At 39.3% G+C, this 20,084-nt stretch overlaps 1 protein-coding gene across 4 annotated transcripts in view; it reads left to right on the top strand.

The window, feature by feature from the left end:
• The first annotated feature begins 563 nt into the window (after positions 1-563).
• Positions 564-20,084, top strand: part of LOC124287349 (regulator of G-protein signaling 7-like) — a 130,092-nt gene continuing 110,571 nt past the window's right edge. For all 4 annotated transcript variants that reach the window (XM_046723849.1, XM_046723850.1, XM_046723851.1 and 1 more), the window contains exon 1: positions 564-1,694. In XM_046723849.1, the coding sequence (XP_046579805.1) occupies positions 1,572-1,694 (123 nt within the window). In that variant the 5' untranslated portion in view covers positions 564-1,571. The remainder of the gene's footprint in view (positions 1,695-20,084) is intronic.

Here is a 20,084-nt window from a genome sequence, read left to right on the forward strand (position 1 = left end):
ATTCCGCACGTTTTTGATAGGATTGCAAAATCATTACTTATCAATCTCCAATCGGACTGATATATATGGAAGGATGAAATGGAACCCTGTTTATGTCCCGTGACAATGCCTTGATATTGTGAAATGGAAACACATAGATTGTTTTATTCAATGATCATGGGATAAAGGTAAACCATGTGATCTGTTGCTGGTATTCAGCCCCCCTCCCAACAGGGTAATAAACCCTATGACCCATCGCAGCAACCTACACCGCGATCATCTCCCGTGGTGCCTCTCTCTGAAACATGGAGCCCCTCGCGGTTCTAATTCCACGCCAGCTTCTATTAGCACCGGGAGGCTAATTAATTGTGTTATTTAAATATAGAGCAGAGTCGAGTACTTAGCACGTGGGATACATGTACCGCTTGCATTATGGGAGATCACTGTTGTTGACTTAGGCGCGGCTGTTAGGATCGATAATATTTCAGTTGCTTCCCATTTGTTTACGAGTTTAGTTCAGTTTTCTGACTATAGGCGGCGATTCTAGCCTGGGGAACCAATCAGCTGTTGAATAATCGATTGGCGCTAATTGTATTCAATATGGAGGTCGGTAGTGACTATTTGTCATATGTCAGATCAGCACTGCTAGTGTTTCTTTGGTATTAGTTCCTATCTGAACATGCTCTGTCCGCAAATTGATTGATAGCAAGAAATTCGAAGCATTCCTCAAAAGAGGTACAACGTAATGTCGCGGTAATTTATCCAGGGCTTGTGTTGGAAACACGACCGTGGATGTTGGAACTGAGCTGGGTTGGAGCAGCGCGAGAGAGGGGAGATACGTCTCAAGGCTCATGGCCAGGTTATTTTACTAAGATGTCGGTACCGGGGTTGAAGATGCGCTCGGACTGAAGTGGGTCAAGCCAGCTAGGTAGTCTTTGTGTTTCAAGTGTGGACATTGTGCTGGGCCATTCCCCCAGGGCGCAGGGACCGCTGTCAAGAATATGTGATGCTATAAGAACTCAGCTGCAAGATTCCTTGCCAGGCGTCAAAAATCTTTGCGCCCAAAAGTGTCTAGATTTTTATTACGCACCATGCCGAACAGTTTGAAGGAATTAGAGGTGGAATGGCGTTGCTAAATATCTAATTAACTCTATTTGATGTTCAAAGCGAATCTGTCGAGCGAAAGCAGGCACGGTTTCAGCGATAGGGACACGAGAACGGTTGGTTCCATGCTACCAGTGCACGGGATGTAATGTTCGTAAAGCAAGCATTGATTTTCTAGGATTTTCGCCCGCCTCAAAGTCTTTAAACAGCGGGCATATCTACATGGACAGTGTGTGTTTCTGAGGAATCAAATTTTAACGGATGGAATGGGGTATGGGTGAAAATACATGCCGGTAGAACGCATGGCTAAATCCATGCATGAGATTGTATATTGATTGGGACTGTGAATTGGTCGATTGGCACATGTCTTGGTGGATGACCAAGAGGAGGGCTCGCTCGCCTTGTTGTCGCTGGTACTCTGTTTGGGGAGGGTTACGCCTTCAGACACAGATTTCAAAGGCTGTTAAAGAAATTAACTCGTGATTGTAATGATGGCTCACCGAAACAGCACGAAGCGGTCGGAATCCCTGCCGAACACTTTACCAGGTGCAATGTTTGGAAACGGACAACACAGCGCCGAGGATAACCCAAACTACTTGGTGTATAAGAAGGTTCGTAATCTCATAGACAGTTATAGTCCGTTTCCTATAATCACCGCTTCCTTGTTTCAGTATCACTTGTAGAAAGAACGTTTTTTGGCACCTGTTGCAGGAATCAAAGAAATTAATTTGGAGTTCCACTTATTTCTCCTTTAGGATGTTCGTGTTTTACCATTATTTGTTGGGTACCCATGTTTATTCCTTGTTTCAAAGAATGGAATCATTTGTTTTATTTCCAGAGAATAAGGTGTGTGTTAGAAATGCTTATGTTTTCATATATTTTGCTTATTCAGCAGTTTGTGACAGGACCTTCTGTTATTTTAAACATTTTTTGTGCTGACATTCCACATATACTGCTCATAGTTAAATATTTTAGTTTTAAAATGTCTTACATTTGAAATGCATGTTTTCATAAATTCACTTTGACTACTTTCCATGAATGACTCAACAACATTAATTGACTTTTTTATCATGTGTTTAGAAATGCATGTACTCTAGGGTTTTGGGGTTTGTTTGTTTCCACGATAAGAAGAACCTGGCAAATGTAAGGGACACAACTCTACAGCAAATGGAAGTGTGTTAAATATCATATCGATCCAGATATCAATAGGAGCTTTTAGCCATAACCTGTCAATTCAATCATTAAAAAGGTGAAATCACAAATTACAAACCTACTGAGACCTTAAGAAAATAAAATGCTGCCATTTGTTAACGTTTTACTGTATGCTGGAAAAGATCTCCCAAACAAGACAATCTTTCACACATCTTGCAATGTAAATGGATTTATCACTTGACCATGTTGACCACTGTGGTAATATCATAATATCCCCATTTGACTGTGGTTTAAATCTTGGTAAGTGATCCAAGGAACACAAGACACCGACAGCTGCCATATTTCTCTTAAGGAACCTCTTGAGTTCTGTAATGAGATGAGGATGGTTGAAGCATAAGAGAGTGATTTTATTACCCCATGCTCATGTTTACATGGTTTATATGTCTGGCCTTTGCCCACATTGAAAGGGAAGGTGGCAGAGTAGACAAGGTGGCAGGTTTTAACCAAGTGGAATATGACAGCACTTCACATGCTTCTGTCGACATGGCTGAAATAATACTGATGTCACTATAAGTCTTAACTCACTCGCTCATATACCTGTGTCAATAATTGTGTTGGGTGACCCCTATTGAATACCCTAGAATGCACTAGTGTATGTCAATCAAGTATCAGGTTTAATTCCCCTTCAGTCATACATGGCTTACCTGTGCCTCTAATACTGCAGTTTTCAGAGATCAGACCTTTTTCTGTTGTTTTGATATAATGAATTATGATCTTTTGTATGTGACATTAAGTATTGAGAAAAGAAATTATACATATGATATATTGTCTGATTTATATTGGAAATCTGCGGAGCAAATGAGATGAAGAGAAGGGCTAATCACAAATTTCAGTGATTTACAGTTTGTTCACACAGTTTATGAGAATTTAAGAGACATCATCATTATGTAACACATGTGGTATTCCTGACAACTTTTCAATTATGTTCTTTACCTCATACTGTGGACAATTGCTCCATTGTGGGTGTGGCCTGATACTATCATGTTGACAACTGATCCAATATTGGTCTGGCCCTATTCCATATTCTTCACAACTGCTCCAGTGGTTGTCTAGTTATATACTATTTTCGTGATAACTGATTCAGTATTATGCTACACAATACTACTATGTGTAATACTTTATTCTTCACAAATGCTCAAGTTTTGCACTGGTCTAGTACTATAATTATTACAACTTATACATTGTAAGCCTGACAATGTTATGACAACTGACAAGTATGGGCCTGGTTGTGTGCTGTATTCATGACAACTGTTTCAAAATTGGCCTGCTCTAATACTACATTCTAGAATACTCGCCAACTTCTGGACACTAGACATAATCTTCAGTGTAATGTTGTAGGTTTGTTGTCATTTTGAACTGCGAGACAGTGCTCTCTGGAAAGTTGTTGGGATCAAGCACTTTTTGTAATTTCTGCTGAACATTTGTGATGCACAACAGTTTTGAGGATGTAAAAACTTGTGGGGAGTTTTCAATTAAAATATATCATAGACCACTCTTGATCTGATGTAACTAAAGTGTTCTTAGGACTACACCTGTGGTAAGCCTGTGTTGAAGTATGGGAGTATGGGAAAGAACTGTGACTTTCTTTTCTTATTAATAAGGATTTTCATGAGACAATTCTTAAAACAAGACCATCTCTCTCAGTGGAGACCCAGATTAGACATTTGTAATATTGCAGGCATCCGGATCTGAAATCATTATTTTTAGGATTTTTGCAATGTTTCTATATTTTAAAAAAATGATTTTTGCATTAGGCAACCTAAAGAAAACTAATATTTCTCTCTGTCTTTACTGTCAGTTTAGGCCAAACAAAAACAATGTTGTGGTTCCGATAACACCTCTTTAAAATTTAGGGTAGGTAGGTAGGAATTTTTTGTTTTTTTACATTCTTTTTAGAACTAGAATTAAAGTACAAACTAATAACATATTTATCAATGTGCAATTGTTTATTCAATCAAGCTTGCGGCCATCATGTCGACTTTCTTTATCAGAATGACCAATGTCCGTCGGTGCCATGAAAAAACAATGTTATCTGAAAGCTTATTTTATTCATACCACTAAACAACTAGAGTCAGCACCAGAATTCAAGGGTCGGGTAATCAGAACCACAACAAAAAAACTTTAGGCCTAAAGGAGTAACATCCTTTAATGAAATAATTTGAAGCTTGTATTTTCCCAAATACGTTTATATAGTATGTTTTCGTGTGTAATTCTGTGAACTGAAATAGAAAGTTTGTTATGCAAAATAAGCAGCCATTAGAAAATGAAACTTGAGAATATGCTACTCAAATATGGCCAAGGATTTTCCAATGGCTGTATTAATCTGTTTCCCTATCAAAAGTTTAGTAATATATTTGTATTCCAGAATGAAAACATTGGAAGCTTTTAGTTGTTGAAAGCCTATCTTTAACCTGTTTTGTATAGATTAGGTGTAATTCTTTCTCTAAATAATAAATGAATATTATGTTTTAAGATATTTCTTGAACAAACAATTTGTATTGAATTTAAAAAGCAATGAATGAATGTACTACATGGATATGGATGTATTCTGAAAGTGTAAGTGGAAAGTAAATAGATCCATTGCAGATAACAAACCATGACATATAATACTGTTGTTGTTTTTGTGGCTTATTAGCGCTGTACAATCAGTATTAAATACTTTTATATTAATAGGGCATATACCACTCAACATGTTCATTGTAACATTGACAAGTATCTTTCAATATTTATAAACTGAAAACATTGCAGTTGTTTTGCATAATGTACAGACATACATAGGCATAAACTAATTACATTGTACTCAAAAAGTATTGTGATTTTTTTATGGACTTAAATACTTGTGGTTTAGAATTTTATGTTAAATTTTAATTAAGAGTAAATTTAAAGTCTGTTTAATTTACTTCTATCAAAATAACTTGGCTCAAAATCAACACATGTATAAAGAATACATAAAACCAGAATTTGTATGCCTTAGGAATATATAATGTGAGTCTTGTGATACTTGTGTTGGTGTTGTAATTATTGTCTGTTATTAATGCTAAAATCAAATGAAAATTGTGACAAGAAAGGATGAAGACACTTAAAACAGTTTTGGCACAGACTGGATTTGATGTCCGTCCATAGTATGATATTTATAAAGATTTGATTGACATCTATATTCATGCAATTCTCTGAAAATATAACTTTTGTCCTTGTATCCTCCCTGGAATACTAAGAATATATTCCGATATAAAAGTGTTACAGATAACTGATATAAGTTAATTTTGAGAAACATAATAAGAATCACACTATTTTTGTTCAGGCCCAGAAAGACATAATCCACAAAATATCTTTAACAAAGTCAGTCCCTGCAGGAACCACCGATGCCTGTGTTGCCAGTGTTTGGTGCTATCATAATAACTCTATTGACCTTTCCAGTAGAATGTTTTTTTAAAGGATTTTCTCAATGAAATGTAATTTAAGTTTTAATAAATTAGCCATGTACTCAACATCGATGCTCATTTTGGGGCTAAGGCTGGAAAAAAACAACTTGTATTCCAGGTAACAGACTGACTGACTGACTGAGTTTGGTTTTACGCCCCTTTAGCAATATTCCAGCAACATCACGGCGGGGGACACCAGAAATGGGCTTCACACATTGTACCCATGTGGGATTCGAACCCAGGTCTATGGCGTGACGAGCCAACGCTTTAACCACTAGGCTACCCCACCGCCCCTCCAGGTAACAGAGGGTCAGTTGGCACATTTTATTAATGATGGCTTCAGAGATCACTTGTTAAGAACTTATGCACATTTTCTTTGCTTCTAGAATTTGTATGTAAAAAAATATGCAGCAAAAATAATAACAGCTTCTTTTCATGATCCAGGGTTTCTGAAAGGCTTTTTCTTGCTAAGATAAAATTGTTTAGGTAAAACCACAGTGTCAGGCAGTTCACCTGGAGCACAAGTGTATGTATATTTGACATACGCAAGGAAGAAGGAGGTATGTCTGTTGGGTTGCTGGTCGTGTTATCAAGTCACATAGGGAGATGCTGGAGAGTAATTATAACAGCAGAGCTGATGTTTTCTGCTGCCAAACTTACATGAAGGTTTAGATAAGAAGAAAGACCTGCTTAGATTAGATCAGTCTTGCAGTAATAGCTGTACTGGCTCACCCAGGTGTTCATGGACATGCCGGGTTGGAACTGGCCTCCAGCTCCAAGAACTCATCATAGACATCTCACAGTGGATTGAGTCGCTGGTTGACTGGTTGATTGTGTGTCATTCTACCCTGACAACTAGGATCATTGTTCACTGTGTCAATCACTGGATTGTCTGGTCCTGATCTGTTGCTGATAGGTCACTTTCTTGTGTTGTAAATCATGACATTAGTGGGTTTCCAAATTAATGCAAGTCACAACCCCTTTGTCTAAACTGTTTTACAGAATTAATGTGTAGCACGGCCATTAAACTATAAAAACTAATTGCCACTCTGTAACACCAAGACGTAGACTTATAATGCAGTGATGCAGTATCAGATGACAGAAATATGATTGAATCATTACATTACCTATCTATATAAATTGCAAGTGCTTGGCATCTTACTTCCATGAAATCAAAAACAATATAATGTGTGTCAAATGTAGGGCTGCGCAATATAACCGGTTTACCGGTTTTTACCGGTTCAGACATGAAAACGATACGTATTGCGATACGCTTATCGAAAACCGGCATTTTGACTTGCATTCGGAAAACTTCGTAACACTCGGAAATCTTCGGATATTTCCTTTTTTCATTTGTGCCTAATATTATTCACATTTTTATTTTTAATCATGAATAAAAGTTGTTATTAAAACTTAATCAAGCATAGTGATTTTGCTGTGTATTTGCTCTATAAATCTAGCATTACCTCGATTATAAGTAGTTTTTTGTGTAAAAATACTTCACGCAATTTATTACAATACATATCGCAATACATGCTTTCGCATCGCAATATATTGCAATATGAAAATTCTCTGCAATACCCACCCCTAGTCAAATGAGATAAGTTTGGTCGTCTGGATGTGAATAAGCAGTTTTATGTCGTCATCACGACTGCTGTTACTGTACTGGATGTTTTCTCTTCTAGATGGTTACTGATCTGACATTTGATCACAGACTCGGTTGTGTACATTTAAGTCAACACTAAAGACACACTATTACCGACTCGCATACTGTAACTAGCCATGCATGGTCAGGGAGTTTCATTACAGTTTCATCAGCTTGACTTAACAACACTTGACACAGACCTTGGTGAGAAGTCACTGTGTAAATCCAATGCTCAAATATATTGTATGTTGTGCTGTGAACCCTTACATGACTGAATATTCCCACGATGTCCACACAGGAATATGTCACTCTATTAAGGGACAAGGGCCACCTGAATTGTTCACATTAATGTCATGCCTGAATTGATTTCACGATTTACAGTAGCTCAAATAATGCTGGGTGCATGTCGCATTTAGAACCAGTCTTTGTGATGGCCAGAAAGTCTTTCATCAGTCACTTGAAAGGATATTTTTAATAATTGATGAAGCTAAATGAAGTGTATGTTTAGGGGAATTGAAACAAATGTTCTTTGTATAATTAAAGGGTTTAAGAGATTGAGATAACATCTGGTATGACTGACTGACTGAGTTTAGTTTTACGCCGCTTTTAGCAATATTCCAGCAATATCACGGCGGGGGACACCAGAAATGGGCTTAACACATTGTGCCCATGTGGGGAATCGAACCCTGTGACGGCGTGACGAGCCAACGCTTTAACCACTAGGCTACCCCACCGCCCCCCACATCTGGTATGAAGTGTTTGGTATGATGTTTATGTCAAAGGGTGAAATTTTGGTCTTGTTGTTGGAGTGAAATGTGAAATTTATTAAGAGTATTAGGAGTCACATCTTGCATTCTAAACTTGACTCAAAATAGACAATATAACCAGATTCTTTTTCGTATTAAAATCTATTTTTTTGTCTCAATGATATCTGTTGTCTTTATGTTTGTGGAATCTTTTATATGAAAATAATCTTTCAAGAAGTAAGCCAATTTTTTGGTTTTGTATTATTGAGGGTATTTTTTGGCTTCATGACTAACATATTTTAAACAAAATATATGTAAAACAAAAGAATAAATTGGACAGCGTAATGAAAATTGGATAAAACCATGTAACTATTCATCAGCTGTAATTTTGAAAGTATGTAATGAGATGTTTTGTTGAACCTGTATCCTGCATTACTGCCGGTTTGAACTGTTGCCTTTACAATGACTGGTCTGGCATTCCGCATCTGACGTTATTGCCTGGCCAATATCAAGTGTGGCGTCATCACAACTGAGTTCTTTAGATGTGCTCTGTGCACCAACTGTCAATCAAGCTTGTTTACTATGAGCCCTTCATTCACAGAGCTTCAATGCAGCATTGGAAGAATGTACACTTGTGATGTAAGCTTAGACTGTTTAAAGGGCATCAGATGTGTTACTGAAAGCAGTTCTTTTGTTGTGAGAGATTAATGTTCTGACATTTTTTGTTTGATTCTTTATCTATAATAAGGAATTGTTTGAAATGAAGAATGGATATCAAAGTCATTGTTATGCTAATATAAAATTAATGAAAAACTGTTCATGAGATATGGCCACATGTAATGTAAACTTGGAATGCAAGTGTTTCTGTTAACAAGTCTTTCTTGATATGGCTAAAAATGGCTTCATATTTATATTTTGTATGTTTATATTTTTTAAAAGATTTATTAAGTCAAATATATTATACAGACAAATAAGTAATTTTGTATTCCATTAAGTATGGCGAAAACCTCAATGACACCATTAATTTCTAAACAGGTATGGATATGTCACTTATAGAGATATGTGGTTTAATTAAGAATTATATCAATGATTTCATGTTTAGAAGTTTAGAAGTAAAAACCAGTGTTTATGTTTACAACCCCAGAATCTAAAAAGTCTGAATAAAGTAATTTCTTTAAATAAATATGTGCACCACAATAACATACTGCTTTTTCAGTGACTAACACAAATATCTACAGGGAACAATACAATATCAGTGATCTTGTTGAGAACGATACCTCAGTGCTAGACCTCACATTCTCTCATCAGCTAGTCAGAACAGCATGTATCTTAGTCATGGCATGTCGACTTGACGTGGTAGGAAAACCTACAGTAATACAAGTTTTAGATATACACCACTAATGAGCGACCCACAAACACAGGTACGGTCCTTGAAGTGTAATGACGACAAATCACCGGCTTCAAACCCAGAGGCAAAGGTTGCTGTCATGCTGAAGGGATGTATTTCTACAGCAGGAGCTGCAGCACCTTAAATAGACTAATGCTTAGATTCTGAATATATATTATTTTGATAGTAACAAACAAGCCCTTTTAAATAGAAAAGGAGGCCCAGTGAGTTGGAAGAACCTGGGGAAATCTAGACTTGCTTTATTTAGGGCTTTAGCACTGCAGATAGGGCTTGGCAGTAGGGAAAATAATGTGGTTCAGGGACTGTGAGACAGACTACACCTTAAATAGCCTGTCTCACAGTCCCCCTAACCACATTATTTTCCTGACTGCCTTTCTTTCCCTGCAGTGCTAAAGCCCTAAATGAAGCACGTCTAGTTTTCCCCAGTTTCTTCCAACTCACTGGGGCTCCTTTTCAATTCAAAAGGGTTTATTTGTTACTATCAAAATAATATATATTCAGGGACTAAGCATTAGTCTACACCTTAGACTGCTGGCCCCCAGTAGAAGCGCGAGTGCATGACCTCAGCATCAGACTTAAGTTTTAAATCACGGACTTCACTTCACAAGCACAAAAAAATCCTCTTTGTCTGATCAGCGTGCTTTTTCTGTCTCATGTCTCTCTCCAGGTGGTTTTACTGACAGAAGAAGGTAGATTACTTCAAGGGATGGTTGACCTAAAACGCCAACCTCCCTGCCCTTCATTAGTTAAATAAGGTTAGTGCTGGGTAGGCATATCGGATGCCAAATAGCCTATAGTACCTACTTTAGAGATAAAATACCTTACAGTGATGGCTTTCCTTCTGCATGGTAAAAGGCAGCATCCTAAATATGGTAAAGGCTACTCCCGAAACAAAGCACTGATTATGTGTATAAATACATTATGTTTCAATCTCTAAAATTATTTAGTTTAATGATTACTTGTCATTTATTTATGTTTCTCTTGTGTTGGTTTCCAAATAGATATCAAATTACTCCGTTGAAGTCTATTCAATAAATTTATGTGATTCGCCATACATACATTGCAGTAACATGTGGTGCATTTTCAAGGTTGGATTTTATTTATATTAAAAAATCCATATTATTGGATAGATTTACATTATCAAGGTGTGGTTTGATCAGTGTGAAGAGGTTAAAATGTGCCTTTTTAAATTTGAATATATTGATGAAATTACTTGATTTTCTAAACTGTTACCTGTCAAGGCAAAGTTTGGCTAAATTATTTCAGCAATGTCTGCAATGATTCGTAATGTATTTTAGTGAACAAGGTTATCAGGAAGACATTTCTAATGAATACCTTTTTCAAAGACTCCAGTTGGAATAAGGAGATAAAATGTGTGTTAAGATTTGCAGGTGTTTTGGAGAACTTGGTGCCAGACTTTCTTTGGCAGCATTTCTGAAGTATTTGATAATTTTCCATGGCCCTATTTCTCTGTGGTACTCCTGCAGCTGTGATACCGATAACCTGTCATACCGGAATGCTGACACGTAATGAACAGAGGATGACGTGTCATCATTTAGTGACATACTGCACAGAACTAAGAGTTTTATGACACAAACTGAACTTTTGTGATTGAATTGGTCAATTGAATAAGTACCATATTTCCTCTAATAAGCATTGGCCTCCAATAAGTGCCTGGGGCTGGGGGTGTTAAAGCAACTGTTCAAGAAATAAGCGCGGGTCTCCAATAAGCCTTGGGTCTCTAATAAGTGCTACGCGTTTACAATGGAGTTTTCAAATAAAATACCAATGGAGAATCTGTATTTATTTCCATTGAAACATTTAAGCGCCGCATCTCCAATACGTTCTGGCCCCTATTAGTCTGAGAGTTTGCTGAATAACTAAGTGCCTGGGCATCTTATTAGAGGAAATACGGTATTCGGAATAGTAATAACTTCAAGGTTAGAGCAAATGCCACAATGGTCAATTTTGTTTCATGAGCTGAGTATTTCTGCACCAAGATTATGGTTGAAAAAATATATATGCCTTGAATTGCAGTAGAGTTTCAAGAAATTCAACATGGAAGTACTGACTGCCATGCAGAAGATTTGATGAAAAAATGGTTTTGATGGAAGAGAGATTTCTGTGTCCATTAAAACAGTGCTCCCTTACATTCTTCCTTTTCCATGTCTCATTGTCAGTAAGATGTTGCTAAACAACTAAGGGCAGGTAATGTGAGATCACTCAAACCAAAGGTATTTATCCTGGGCTAACGTAGGTTTAATAATAATAAATACATGCACTTATAATGTGGTAAACTCCATTTACTAGATGAATGCTCATAGTGCTAACAATCAAAGCGCAGCACATTTTTACCCCGGATAACCCTGTGAGGCATAGAAGGTTAACGGTCACATGACTTATCCCACCGGGTACCCATTTTTTTCTGCCGGGTGAACAGAGACAATTTTGAACAAACTCACTTGCATAAGCTGAGACCACTTGTATCACATTAGACTAATGCTTAGTCTCTGAATATATAATTTTGATAGTAACAAACAAGCCCATTTAAATTGAAAAGGAGCCCCAGGGAGACCAGAGATTCAGAACCTGAACCTTAGGAAATCTAGACTTGCTTTATTTAGGGCTTTAGCACTGCAGACAGGGCTTGGCATTTGGGAAAATAATGTGGTTCAGGGACTGTGAGACAGACTAGTATCACATGTGCTTTGTGTGGCAGCACTGAAGTCCTAGAAACACTCAGGAGTCAAGCTGCCAAACACGGTCACCCATCCAAGGACTCTCTGTGCATGCCCAACTGACTTGTGACCTGAGCTCTATGCACAGGACCACACAGCACTACAGAAATGCCAGCCCTGCAGATATAGGGAATGTATTCCAGTTACATGCCTGAGATATGTAAATTGTCAAGTCTGTACTAGACACTCCAGTCACTGTCATCCTTGCATTGGTCTATGCAATTGAGATTCAATTATGTGCATCAGCCAAGTCCGCGAACCTGACCATCAGCCAAGTCCGCGAACCTGACCACTGTCTCCAGTTAGCAGCCCCTTACATCAAGCATGGGTTGCAGAAGGCCAGGGCTTAGATTTCCGAAGCTCTCTTAGCGCTAAGATAGTTGTAAGTGCTATACATTAACATTAACTTACAACTATCTTAGCGCGTTAAGAGAGCTTCGAAAATCTAGGCCCAGGGTGCCATTAGAGCTATGGTTGTTTTACAACGGCACCCTGTTCTAACCCAGATCTTAAGGGGCCTGAAGTTAAGATACAGTTAACTGAGAATGCTCCACTGAAAATATACAATTCCTGATGCAGAAGAATATGGTATCAGTGTATTAAAGATAATGTTTCTTCAAAATCAGTATTCATCATTAGATATTAATGTGATAACACCAAGTCCATTGATCTTTTACAAGATGCTGAAATGTGCGTCCAGTAGGTGTATATGTATCAAATGGAAGATATATTGCATCCAAAAGGACGCAGATTCATATTGGACAGAAATATATAATTATTTAATCTGACAATACACTACAACATTTCATTAAATTAAAGGACCCCTCCATTTCTTCTGTAAGAACCCTTGAAATTGGTTTTGGGAGTCCCTCTACCTCTAGTTTGGTAGGCCAAGGTAAGATCCTGCTCCATAGTGAAGCCAAATGTTTATCAAGCCTGGCCTGTGTGAAGGGCAGATAATTTAAATTACTTGCGAAAGGGTATTTGTTATCTATCACTGCTTGTTATAGGAAATATCACTTTTATGAGACCACATATCTCCATGGATACATAACTTTACTTACAACTCGACCGCCTCCGTGGTGTAGTGGTTAGAGCGTCCGCCCGGGAGAGCGGAAGGTTGCGGGTTCAATCCCCGACCACGTCACACCAAAAGACGTTAAAATATGGTACTTGTTGGTCCCTGCCTGGCGCTCGGCATTAATGGGTACAACAAGGACCGGTCGGCTCGGAGTCAATATAATGTGTCTGAGTGGGGTATTCATGATTCACTGCGGCATGGTATCTCAGTGGACTAGCACTATAAAACCAGCTTCAGTCTGGGCTAGTACAAGCAGCCGCACATACACATACACACGCATGCACGTCGTCATATGAGCGAAATATTCTCAAGCACGACGTTAAACTCAATTTCACCTCACCTCACCTCACTTACAACTCATTACTTGATTGATGTAATCATTTTCTTTAAACATGCAGATATGTCAATAACCAATGTCACTCATTCTACTTTACACTCTCTTTTACTTCAAAAGATATTTTCTTTCATTGTAACGATACATTGACATGAGTCAGAATCCAGATTCTTTAACATTTTGGGAAGTGATAGAGCTGAAAACCAAAGTGTTGTATAACTCATGAAATCATGATATAGTAATGTTGTAATATGCCATGCCTCACTGGCTGTGACTTCATAAGCAAACATTGCAACACATATAGAATCAGGATATTTCTCAACAGACTCAACTGCTGACAATTTTTTACAATATGATAACAATTGAACTGTGCAACTGAATTTATGAACATCTATAAAAAGAATACATTCAGCTGCTGATTTCTCATGGATATTCTAAGTACATAACCAAGTTCAATGGCAAATGTATCAGTCAAATTGAATGTGTGCATTTTGAGAAATACCCCTGTGGTTACTCACCTTTTTTACCATATAATCTATCACAGAATAAACATATTCATAGATAGTTTTTGTAAATGATATTGAAAATGATATTGAATAATAACACAATATTACGGTCCCATCTTTTGACATGAAACACATCAACACTCATCACTAAAAATAGAAAACATCCTTTGTAAGCCTCAAAGTTTCAAGTGGGTATGTTTGATATAAAAAGACACTCAGGTGAGATGTGTGTTTAAAAAAGCCTCTGTGTATCAATACAAAATGATGTGTATCGCGCATCGTATTGTTGGTTTTATGTTGGCACATTGATGAACCGTTTCAGCCTCACCAGTCCATTAAAGTGCAACACAGTCCTGTATAGCATTGATCAGTTTAAACTGCAGGTGTGGCTTCAGACTGTCTTCTCATGAAGTCTCCTTGCTTGGTTTCCAAGTCTTTGGATGTGGAGAAAACCCAACTGTTTCTCTCTTAGTGATAGGAAGGATTTAATGACCAGCGCCACAGGAATGGCAGCTTTCATGCATGAATGCCATCGACATTGCATGAGCACAGATTATATGTATAGATGAGTGTTACCAACATGGAAACCTACTGTCAACCCAGGGTTTCATTTGAAGATAGAACAATTGTACCTTTGTCTGCTGGGTTTCATTGAAGATAGAACAATTGTACCTTTGTCTGCTGGGTTTCATTTGAAGATAGAACAATTGTACCTTTGTCAGCTGGGTTTCATTGAAGATAGAACAATTGTACCTTTGTCTGCTGGGTTTCATTGAAGATAGAACAATTGTACCTTTGTCTGCTGGTACCTTTTTCAGCTGGGTTTCATTGAAGATAGAACAATTGTACCTTTGTCTGTGGGTTTCATTGAAGATTGTTCATTGGGTTTCATTTGAAAGATGGAACAATTGTACCTTTGTCTGCTGGTTTTTCACCTTTGTCTGCTGGGTTTCATTGAAGATAGAACAATTTGAAGATGTCTGCTGGGTTTCATTGAAGATGGAATGTACCTTTGTCTGCTGGGTTTCATTGAAGATAGAACAATTGTCAGCTGGGTTTCATTGAAGATAGAACAATTGTACCTTTGTCAGCTGGGTTTCATTGAAGATAGAACAATTGTACCTTTGTCTGCTGGGTTTCATTTGAAGATAGAACAATTGTACCTTTGTCTATTGGGTTTCATTGAAGATGAAACAATTGTACCTTTGTCTGCTGGGTTTCATTGAAGATGGAACAATTGTACCTTTGTCTGCTGGGTTTCATTGAAGATGGAACAATTGTACCTTTGTCTGCTGGGTTTCATTGAAGATGGAACAATTGTACCTTTGTCTGCTGGGTTTCATTGAAGATGGAATAATTGTACCTTTGTCTGCTGGGTTTCCCATTTGAAGATGGAACAATTGTACCTTTGTCAGCTGGGTTTCATTTGAAGATAGAACAATTGTACCTTTGTCTATTGGGTTTCATTGAAGATGGAACAATTGTACTTTGTTTGTTTCTGCTGTACCTTTGGTTTCATTGAAGATGGAACAATTGTACCTTTGTCTGCTGGAAGTTTCATTTGAAGATAGAACAATTGTACCTTTGTCTTTGTCATTGCTTGTACCTTTGTTCATTTGAAGATAGAACAATTGTACCTTTGTCTGCTGGGTTTCATTGAAGATAGAACAATTGTACCTTTGTCTGCTGGGTTTCATTTGAAGATAGAACAATTGTACCTTTGTTTGTCATTGAAGGAACAATTGTACCTTTGTCTGCCATTTGAAGATAGAACAATTGTACCTTTGTCTGCTGGGTTTCATTGAAGATAGAACAATTGTACCTTTGTCTGCTGGGTTTCATTGAAGATACAACAATTGTACCTTTGTCTGCTGGGTTTCATTGAAGATACAACAATTGTACCTTTGTCTGCTGGGTTTCATTGAAGATACAACAATTGTACCTATGTCTGCTGGGTTTCATTGAAGATACAACAATTGTACCTTTGTCTGCTGGGTTTCATTGAAGATACAACAATTGTACCTTTGTCTGCTGGGTTTCATTGAAGACAGAACAAGTGTACATTTGTCTATTGGGTTTCATTGAAGATAGAATGACCCCACATTGCTTGGTTAGACTTATTGTCATTTGCCATGACACACAAGCAGCCATATGTCACACAATGTAATGAAGGTTTATGGTAAACAAATTCATTTTCCATAATTTGCTGTTGAAATACCAGCTTTTCTTTCAGCATGCAACAGCTTGTCAGTTCATAACAATCAACCGACTGTATAATCTTCAAATTGCAGCATATACATATGTTCTGATTCACCGTAAGAGACATTACTTCCCTTATGTAGGACCTGACGTAACCCTGACTAGACACTAGGACCTGACATAGCCCTGACTAGACACTAGGACCTGACATAGCCCTGACTAGACACTAGGACCTGACATAGCCCTGACTAGACACTAGGACCTGACATAGCCCTGACTAGACACTAGGACCTGACATAGCCCCGACTAGACACTAGGACCTGACATAGGCCTCACAGTCCCCTAAGACCTGACATATACATAACTATGCCAAAGGACCTGATACCTGCCTGACTATAATCTTAGGACCTGATATAATCCTTTCTGTTCCTTTCGAACCTAACATTACTGTAGAGAAGAGTTGTTTGACAAGTGGTATTTAACTGTTTACCTGTAGAGTTTAAGCAAGCAAAATATCAATGAATTGCAACATCTTCATATTGACACATCAATATAGACACTCATAAACATCTTAGCTGTGCTGATAACAGTCACAACACTCTTACAAGCTCTCGAGGATACAGCAGGTACATCTGCAGAAGCAGTTATCTGTACAGTAGACTTCAGGCCTATGGTTAGCTTGCAGTTGCACTCGGAGAGACAGCTTGTGTGGGGCCATGTCACACCCTAGTGGTCTTTGCCGGAGTAGGGCCATGTCACACCCTAGTGGTCTCTGGTGGTGTGGGGCCATGTCACACCCTAGTGGTCTCTGCCGGTGTAGGGCCATGTCACACCCTAGTGGGCTGCCATGTCACACCCTAGTGGTCTCTGCCAGTGTAGGGCCATGTCACACCCTAGTGGTCTCTGCCGGTGTAGGGCCATGTCACACCCTAGTGGTCTCTGCCAGTGTAGGGCCATGTCACACCCTAGTGGTCTCTGCCAGTGTAGGGCCATGTCACACCCTAGTGGTCTCTCTAGGGCCTGGTGGTCGTGCCAGGGCTATGTCACACCCTAGTGGTCTCTGCCAGTGTAGGGCCATGTCACACCCTAGTGGTCTCTGTGGTGTAGGGCCATGTCACACCCTAGTGGTCTCTGCCAGTGTAGGGCCATGTCACACCCTAGTGGGCCATGTCTCACCCTAAGTGGTCTCTGCCGGTGTAGATCCATGTCACACCCTAGTGGTCTCTGCCGGTGTAGGGCCATGTCACACCCTAGTGGTCGCTGCCAGTGTAGGGCTATGTCACACCCTAGTGGTCTCTGCCAGTGTAGGGCCATGTCACACCCTAGTGGTCTCTGCCAGTGTAGGGGCCATGTGCAGGGCCATGTCACACCCTAGTGGTCTCTGCCAGTGTAGGACCATGTCACATCCTAGTGGTCTCTGCCGGTGTAGGGCCATGCCACACCCTAATGGTCGCTGCCAGTGTAGGACCATGTCACACCCTAGTGGTTTCTGTTGGTGTAGGGCCATGTCACATCCTAGTGGTCTCTGCCGGTGTAGGGCCATGTCACACCATGGTGGTCTCTGCCGGTGTAGGACCATGTCACACCCTAGTGGTCTCTGGCGGTGTAGGGCCATGTCACACCCTAGTGGTCTCTGCCGGTGTAGGGCCATGTCACACCATGGTGGCCTCTGCCGGTGTAGGACCATGTCACATCCTAGTGGTCTCTGCCGGTGTAGGGCCATGTCACCCCATGGTGGTCTCTGCCGGTGTAGGACCATGTCACACCCTAGTGGTCTCTGCCGGTGTAGGGCCATGTCACTCCCTAGTGGTCTCTGCCGGTGTAGGGCCATGTCACACCATGGTGGTCTCTGCCGGTGTAGGACCATGTCACACCCTAGTGGTCTCTGCCAGACAGAACTCTGTTAGGATGCCGTTGATCTGAAACAACAGAACTCTGCTAACATGCAGTTGATCTGAAACAGCAGAACTCTGCTAACATGCAGTTGATCTGAAACAGCAGAGCTCTGCTAACATGCAGTTGATCTGAAACAGCAGAACTCTGCTAACATGCAGTTGATCTGAAACAGCAGAGCTCTGCTAGCATGCAGTTGATCTGAAACAGCAGAACTCTGCTAGCATGCAGTTGATCTTAAACAGCAGAACTCTGCTAGCATGCAGTTGATCTGAAACACAGTAGAACTGTGCTAACATGCAGTTGCACCGTAAGATAGCAGACCTCTGCAAGCATGCAGTTGCTATAAGAAACGGCAGATTACTCTGCTGGCATACATTGCACCAGGACACAGGACACTGTAGAACACAGTTGCACCTGCAGCCAAAGCAGAATTTAGAATAGAAGCAATACCTGTCTCTTTGCTAAAATACAGTAGTGTTTTGTTGAATAGATTGTAATTCTATCTTGTATCAATATGCATGTATGCATGAAGAATAATGTTTTTCAATTTTTCAATTTCAAGCAGCATGCTAACATGGAAATGCTCGTCACAGGACGAGAACATTTAGCTATGGATGACTACATGCTATCGTCATTACAGTCTGTTGATGTGCAGGAAACATGCATAATTTAATAACAGACATGAATATTTTATTTACATGGTTTGAAGTAGTGGTGTGAAAAATGTATCCATTCCAAAACTGAACTTTTTCTATTCAGACGAAGACCCATTCCACAAGAGGGTGTTAGTACTAGGATGATCATACTCCCTTCCTTCATCTTTGACTTCTTAAAATCAGTGGATAAAAACCTAGCATTAGTGGCAATTTTTTATATTCTTGAAAATAAGGCATAGACAAGTTAACAGGAGAAGGAATGGCAGTTTATTCAGTGGCTGGTGCAAATTTGTATATTTTCACACAAACCAGAGCACGGCATGGTTTTGTCCGCACTTCAGGTGCACAGTTTGATCCTCCATGTCAAGTAACCTCTCAAGTACCTCCTCATACATCCCCCACCCACATCCCAAACGGCATCTCCCATGCCAATTTTCCAGATCACAATAATACTTGCATGTCTGACAGCATGTTTTCCAACAAATGTAAAGGATTTACAAGATTGAAAAGGGTCCGGTTTTCAGTTGCCAGAAACCCAATGGTAAAAGCATTGTACTCAAAACAATGCTACTATTGTGACCTCAGACTGGCAGATTATATTTTGAACCATTTGGATTGGTAATCCAAACTATATCCCACAAATGAAAATGAAGTCAGTTGACTTGAGATTATTGAATTAAAATGCTCTGTAGTGAGCTTTATCATTTCATGAATATCACATGGCGCTAAGCACCACAAGAAGAGGTGTTGCTAATGTACCCCTAGCACCATGAGTAAAGGTTAACTGGCCTCTGTAATTAGATGATTGTCGAATCAGATTTCCTTTATACGTAAACATTGGTAAAAAGCCCCAGTTGATGATCCCAGTGGCATTGACAAGGGTTATGGCACTTGTATGATTGGGCAAGCCAGATAGCGATGTGGACCGCTTCACACTCAGTCAGGTAGTCATGGTGATGAGGCAAGAGATTTAACTTGTTGATCCTTGATTGATCCGTGTTTTTGCCTTCTGAGCACAGTTTGTTGGGAGACAACATGGCAGCTTGCTCTCATATTTGTTCACATCCACAGCTGATGAAGACACCCGTTCCGCTGTGTTCGCCAGTTTACAAGTTTGGTTTGGCAGCGAATGTGCGTGATGTGAGAATATGATTATCA

The sequence above is a fragment of the Haliotis rubra genome, unplaced genomic scaffold, assembly GCF_003918875.1.
Source record: "Haliotis rubra isolate DU_JTF1 unplaced genomic scaffold, ASM391887v1 Scf40, whole genome shotgun sequence".
Classification (NCBI taxonomy): domain Eukaryota; kingdom Metazoa; phylum Mollusca; class Gastropoda; order Lepetellida; family Haliotidae; genus Haliotis; species Haliotis rubra.